This window comes from Physcomitrium patens, chromosome 18 (genome assembly GCF_059467195.1).
Source record: "Physcomitrium patens ecotype Gransden chromosome 18, ASM5946719v1, whole genome shotgun sequence".
NCBI lineage: Eukaryota > Viridiplantae > Streptophyta > Bryopsida > Funariales > Funariaceae > Physcomitrium > Physcomitrium patens.
This window is the reverse complement of record NC_143427.1, coordinates 7321238-7328342: the sequence shown is the minus strand read 5'-3', so window position 1 is coordinate 7328342 and position 7105 is coordinate 7321238. Positions and strand designations below refer to the sequence as shown.

The window sequence follows — 7105 nt, the reverse complement described above, 5'->3', positions numbered from 1 at the left end:
CACAAATCAACTCAGCATCAAAATATCATGATATAGGACATCATGCAAACACCCATGCCAAACTCAATGAGGCATTCTCTTAAAATTCCAAATCAAATCATGTTTGCATCACTTCAACTCAGAACCACATTCCATCCACTAATCAACCCAACCCTAGAACCTAGATAAGTACCGATAATTGGGAAATGTATGTAATCTCATTTACAAAGAAATCAAGTGGAAAACACACACGACTTACAAAGGCAACCAGAGAGGTGGCAAAAAGCTTCAGCCAAAGCCAAAAAACGGATTCCATGGTCTTCTTCTTCTATGCTCAAAATGGCAGCTTGTTTGTGTTTGCGAGATGGGTTCGCAATCAAGCGCATTGAACTTCAAAGGTGCAGTGTCTCTTATCCTCGGGATATGTCAAATCTAATTGCTCCACTGCCCACCAGTTACCATTATGGATCCAGTGAGAAAACGAAAACGAAATCGCGCAGATGATGACCTCTTGGTGCGTGAGTGAGTGAGTGTGCATGGAGATCAGGGAAATACAGTTGCAGTTTCAAGGTCTGGTCCAATCACGCTGACAAGTGCTTTTCGGATATGAGTTGGCGATGTTAGGGTGGTGGGTGAAGTAGCGGTGATCATGGGGATGTGACTTGTTGCATTCTACCCATCGTCTTCCTGCGTCTTGTGATCTCCTTCTCAAGAGGGGTTTCAGTTCATTACTTCGGTGGTGATGAGCTCAAATTGTTTCTGTATTGCAAGGGAGATTCTGCTCGAAGAAACTTGTGCTCAAATGTGTCAGATTTCGGGAGAATTTTGAGTGGGATGTTTATTCATGAATAGTAGCAAATTACAATACTTTTTCCTATGTCGGCAGCCGTGGTGAGCGAATAATGTCATAAAAATAGCTGCACAAAAGGTGTGGTTCTGTTGGCGAGAGTTTGGGTTTTAGAGTATTGGAGTGCGAGTATTCATTTGCATTGTGTTGGGTTTGATTGTTTTAGGAGAAGAATTCGCTGCGAGTGGTGGTTGTGAGATCTTGGCATTGCCTCCCCAGGCAGATACTTGGAGGAAGGGACTCCTCTTTGTGACAAGGTATTTCGTTCACAAACTGCGGTAGCGAGGGTGGATCATTGAGGTAACAATAGTGTCAATTGTATTTTGTATTTTGGAAGCTGTTCTTTCATTCTCATTTGCCTTACCTTCCTTACGCTGGAATATAGTGTGGTCATCAACGCAGGAAGACTCTCGGTGGAGAAACCTGCCTCAATAATTTGCTGTTCTGGAGGTGTTCGTGTGAGACTTTTTGCCTAAATTGAGTGAATTGTTTTGTGCTTGACAGGAGCGGAGGCAGCACTCACCGGGATCGACAGGCAATGAGATCGAACGATCTTTGAAGGAGCTGGTATTATTTCGTCACTGTCGTCTGTGGCCGCTCGCAAGCACACGCGATGGACGGTGCCGAAGTCATGTCAGGAATGTCTGAAGTAGGGCTCCCCCTGCCACCGCCTCCGCCGGTGCCCCCAGGAGCTTTTCCTGCCATATCCCCAGGCTATGAAAAGGCATTGCCTCCGTCTGGGCTCAACCGTGAACCGAACGAAGGTCACACTGGTCATGACGGAACTCCAAAGGGAGCCAGCGGCAGCTCTGCCCCGATTTCACCAGCGCTGGCTCGAATTCCCTTGCCGAAGAAAGCAACAAGACCAAGCTTTGGAAAGCTTGGACGTCCTTCTAAATTGTGTATGAATCACTTCAAAACCAGCATAGTGAAATGGGACGACGTTTACCAATATAGTGTAAGTACTTTTGCACCGTCTTTCTTTTTTTTTTGGCCTATGTTTTCCATGGTTTGATTTCATGAAAGCTCTTGTATTTTCTTGTTTTTGCTGTGCCGACTTGGCACTTGTTGGGCCATTGTGTAGGTGTCGATTGAGCCATCTGTGAAGGACAAGAAGCAATGTCGTGAGATCATGAAGAAGCTCCGGGAGACATATGGGGAGGCTGAGTGCGGTGGAAAGCAGGGTGCTTACGATGGGGAGAACTGCTTGTTTACAAGCGGTAGCTTGTCTTTCAATACAAAGGAGTTCCCAGTGTTCCTGGAGGATTCAAAAGGCTCCTCGTATCGACCTGGTGACCGGGATGGAAAGACCGGCGACAGTACATCAACGCACAGTCCTACAGGTATACGATGGGTGTACCAAGTTTTAGGTGCGGGCCTTCAATTCGGGGGTGAATCATTTTAAGTTGGACGTCGTTACTACGTCTCTGAATGTTTGGCCATGCAGGTCAAGAAGTCTTTCCGAAAAGGAGAAAGACCGTGTCCCGGGGAAGAGAGTTTTCGGTGAAAATTGAATTCGCGGCCACTATTCGGATGAAGGTTATTGATGACATGATGAAGGGAGTGATGGGCAAGGGTGATTTGGACCAGGAGACACGAGCTCTTGATGCATTGCGCGTGCTGGATATAGTGCTTCGTGAGAATGCTTCCGAAAGGTGTGCTGATGCGATGCCCCGAATTATGGACCTTTACTGATTGTTTTCTTCCTCCCACCCTCTCTTCTGGTATACACTGTACAAAAAAACCTATGTATGGCTTTACTCTTTTGCAGAGGCTATCTTCTTGTTAGGGACAATTTCTTCCATCCAGAGTTGGGTCCGGTTGGCGACTTGGGAGAAGGAGTGGAGGCTTGGAGAGGTTATCACTCGAGTATAAAGCCAACTGGATTGGGGTTGACTCTCAACCTTGGTGAGTGGCAGTAATTCCTTTTTCATGGTCTTGATCTGCAAATTATTCTGCTCATCACCTTTAAAGCACGAAAAACACTGATTTGAGCCTTTTGGTTGCAGTGGATAGTTGGTTACAGTGAGATTAACTTTTGGATAATCATAAAGAAATTGAATGTGGTATATGCTTCCGCAATTGCGTTGCATTGTACTAACTGCTGTGCTTGGATGTGACAGATGTCACCATGACAACTATACTGAAGCCCATTACGGTAGAGAAATTCCTTGCTGAATATTTCGGTGTCAGAGACCTGAATGGCTTGCAAGCAAGAAACTGGACTAAAGCGAAGTCCATCCTTAAAGGTGTAAAGGTCGAAACAACACACATGTCTGTGTCACGCGAACATAAAATCTCAGGTTTCAGTGACCGTGCCATTCGGGATCTCAAGTAAGTTCAGTTTTATGCACTACCTATTTGGATGCTTTGTCTTAACATGAGTTCAGCATATCTGGTAAATAAGATTTTCTGCTTCTGAAACATTGTCGTTGGTTGGTGCTCAAGGTTCTCGAGAAGGGTCAAAGATGGTGAAGGCAATATTGGGGAAGAGGAAATTTCAGTACAACAGTATTACTCTGACGTGTACATGTACACTCTAAGGTTCCCAGACCTTCCAGCACTTGTTTCCGGGAACAAAAAGAAGGCCACGTTCCTACCATTGGAGGTAACCTGTACATTTCATTACCCTGGTCCGTCTTGAGATGTCTTGGGTCTCCAAATTCCTAATTCAAATCTAGCGTTACTCGTTTCTCTTGATGCAGCTGTGTAAGATTATCGCTGGGCAACGGTATACCAAGTCTCTATCCAGCAAGCAAAGGCAATTGCAGATCGCCGCTTGCAAGCAGTCTCCGCAGGAGCGTCAGAGGATCTGTGAGAATGTGAGTGGGACAACGCATTGACTTATATGTCCAATTTCAGTGACATACTCAGTCTTTCGTACTGCAATATAATTGTTTTCGTCTTCAGGCTATGGAAGTCAGCAAGTACAGCTCCGACAAGCTGATAGCAGAGTTCGGTCTGAAGTTTGAGAGCAGTCTGGCCGGTGTCACAGGCAGGATATTAAGACCTCCTCAGGTATCAATTGTGTTTGTCTATAGCTTGAATTTCAGATCTTCGTGATCACTGGTGGTAGAAAACTATTACCAGAATAAAAAGTGTCATTATTAACATTCCTCTTCTGTGCTGCTAGCTTGAGTTTGGACATGGAAGGACCGAGGAACCAAGGGACGGACGGTGGAACTTCAACCAGAAGGTACTACTTTCGTAAATTTGATATTCAAATTTTCTGGGCTTGTGTTTCTTGTGTAGGTAGTGACGTTTATCTAATCCAGGTGTGATTCTCAAGTCGGCAATCTGATTTAAGTTCGGTGTGATCTTGGTCATTGCAAGCAGGAACTGAAGCAAGGAGCAAGAATCGATACCTGGGCTGTTGCTATATTTGATGGGCGCTGCAGTGATGGTCAACGCATCGCAGAAAGTTTGGTCGACTGTTGCTGCAAGAGAGGAATGCAAATGCGGCAAGCAGCGATTGTGGAGAAAGAGCCCCCGAGTTCTCAGAGATTTTCTCCTGAACAACGGGTTGAGAGGATGATTACCGCACTAAAGCAGACAAAGCCTGTATTTATCCTGGTCATATTACCTGACAAAGACAGTCCAATATATGGTATACATTTTGTCTCCTTTTTTATGATATCATTTTGAGACTTGACAACTAAGAATGTGTCATTAATGCTTTCAAATCTTCTAATATACATCATTTTCGTGGCAGTTCCATTCAAGCGGTTCTGTGAGATGAAGATTGGGGTTGTTTCGCAGTGCATGGTGAAGCCTCGACAGCTTAATGATCAATACCTGGGAAATCTCGCCTTGAAGATTAATCTCAAGGTACAAAGGGTTGACTTACGTAATCTTAATAACATAATTAGCAATTGATGTTCGCGAAATTCACAAGGGAAAACGTCTTATCTAAGTAGATCCCTGCTCGGCATTGTTTGGAAATGTATGTTTCACAGGTTGACACTGAGGTATGTGTCCACAGATGGGGGGATTCAATTCGCCGCTTAGCCCCAGAATGGTTTCCTGTCTTGGCCCGTCGACAATCATCTTTGGGATGGACGTGTCGCATGGGTCGCCTGGAGAATCCAGTGTCCCTTCGATTGCAGCCGTGGTTGCAACCAAAAATTGGCCGGACGTTTTTCACTACTCGACGCAAGTGAGAATTCAGCCCGCCAAAACGGAGATGATAGAAGGGCTCCACGATTCGAAAGGTGGAATGGTCAAGTAAGAATTTTTATTGCTTTATGTTCGTAAATTTTTATTTATATTTAAATAATGTGAACGCCATTTCATGACGTTTCTAAGGATCTTCTTGAAGCCTATGATATTGCTTAGTTTTGTGAGATTTAATTCTTGATGTGTGGTAGAGATAACATCCTTTTGTATGCCAGGGAATGCTTGAAAGCATACTACATATCATGCAGAAGTCCAAACTATCGCAAACCAACCCAAATAATTGTTTACAGGTACTGTTGGGTATTTCCCATGTGTAAACGAACTTAATTACTTATATTAAGAAATTAAAATGCTAGCATACTTGTTCTAATTCCTCATTCTTCTGTATTGTGATTGATTATGAGCTGTGATAACCTCATGATCCCTTTTAATATGCCCATGTTCCCACATGCTGAGCTAAAGTCCCTGCTTATATTTTCAGGGATGGAATCAGTGAAAGTCAGTTTGCAGAATGTTTGGAGGTTGAGTTTACTGCGTTTAAAAGGGTACAATGCAGGCCCATTACTACTCATTTGTTAAGCATACTAAAATTTTCTGTCTCTAGGACATTAACACGTATCTATATTTACAGGCATGTGCAGAACTGGAAGAAGGATATAATCCCGGTATCACCTTCATTGTTGCTCAAAAGCGACACAATACTCGTTTCTTTCCTCAAGGCCCTGACAATCAGATGCGCAATGGAAACGTTCTTCCAGGTATTAGTTATCTCTTATAGTCGAGGCAATTAAGTTTTGCATGAGCTATATCTTTTCGTGCCATTATTCTGCAGAATTTTAGCTGAGCCCACGCTGAAAGTGCAGGAACTGTTGTCGACAAGGACGCTTGCCACCCTCACAACTATGACTTTTTCCTCGTCTCTCAAGCTGGCCTTATTGTAATCTATCTTTCGCCTTACTTCATGGAATTCCTTCAAAGATTCTATTGCCCAAAAACCGTTGTTAACTTCCTCTCTTCTATACCGTATTCAAACAGCGAATATGTGAATTTGGCTGGGATGCAGGGTACGTCTCGTCCCACGCACTATCACGTTCTCGTGAATGAAAATAAGCTTTCGCCTGATGACATTCAGGGCTTGACAAACAATTTGTGCTACACGTTTGGCCGCTGCACAACATCAGTTTCTATGGGTAAGCCGCTTCAAGGATTTCGATGTTTTCTCTTGTCTTATGTTACTACGTAAATTCTTTTTCTTACTTGCGGGGTATTTTGTTGCAGCGGCCCCAGCAGCTTATGCCCATGTCGTGGCAACGCGGTATAGGAAGTTGGTGGACACCATGGGAGGGGGTTCAGACACTTCTTCTTTCAGGAGCTCGAAAGAAGGCGGTGCTCCAAAGCCCCCTTTTCCCGATCTTCCAGTTCTAAAGATCAAGCCAGAGCATTCTATGTTCTTCTGTTAACTTGTCTCCATTTTTCTTCAGCACTCTTGCAAGGATTTTGTGGAGAAGTTAAGCGATTTTGTTAGACTAGCTAGTCGTGTACATAGCTGAAGTGCTCATTACTGCTCTACCTTTTCGAGAGAGGGGAGTTAACGTTGTATACAGAATATATGCTGTCTATGACAGTATACTTCTGAAGGGTTCGAAGTTGTCTTTGTGCAGACGTTTTAAGACTGATTCGTTCAGTTCAGAGAACATGTTTTTTTTTTTTTTAAGATTTCACGATGATTATTACAACTTCGTATCAAGAATTCTGAAAGTAAATTACGTCTTCATTGAGGAACGTTCTTTCCACTAATTTTGTTACTCCTGGTCTGACAGATGTGATGGCTTGTTGCACCTTCAAAATTGGATGTCTCGATTTAGCTGCCACCATTGTCCTCATGCTTGCTTCTAAAGCTGCTCTGTCGTCACTATGTTAATGTGCACTTGATCAAGCAACCTAGGAGAATGTTTGATTCTGGCTTGTAACTCTGTAACTTCTTGTCTAAAGATTAGTTCAGTAGTTATTTCAAAGCCTATGTTACCTGAGAAAGGCATTTTTTAGTGGAGGTTTTGTAATTATTGTTTTTTCCCCTCTGACGTAGATGTTACTGAAATTGAC

General features: G+C 43.5%; 1 protein-coding gene across 6 annotated transcripts; it reads left to right on the top strand.

The window, feature by feature from the left end:
* The first annotated feature begins 220 nt into the window (after positions 1–220).
* Positions 221–6807, top strand: LOC112295137 (protein argonaute 4B). Of its 6 annotated transcripts, none has more exons than XM_073540612.2 (20): positions 221–549; positions 993–1126; positions 1331–1784; positions 1911–2169; positions 2274–2481; positions 2598–2734; positions 2950–3160; positions 3275–3434; positions 3532–3648; positions 3737–3844; positions 3960–4022; positions 4163–4433; positions 4539–4654; positions 4809–5050; positions 5218–5292; positions 5484–5547; positions 5634–5760; positions 5866–5939; positions 6066–6192; positions 6281–6807. In XM_073540612.2, exons 3-20 carry the CDS (start codon positions 1440–1442, stop codon positions 6460–6462), a joined length of 2886 nt encoding a protein of 961 aa, XP_073396713.1. In that variant the 5' UTR covers positions 221–549; positions 993–1126; positions 1331–1439; the 3' UTR covers positions 6463–6807. The 6 variants fall into 6 exon arrangements, 5 of the variants coding, with proteins under 5 accessions (XP_073396713.1, XP_073396714.1, XP_073396712.1 ...); XM_073540613.2 differs by lacking the exon at positions 221–549 and adding an exon at positions 579–870 and having other exon boundaries at positions 993–1083; XM_073540611.2 differs by lacking the exon at positions 221–549 and adding an exon at positions 579–870.
* The last annotated feature ends 298 nt before the right edge of the window (positions 6808–7105 follow it).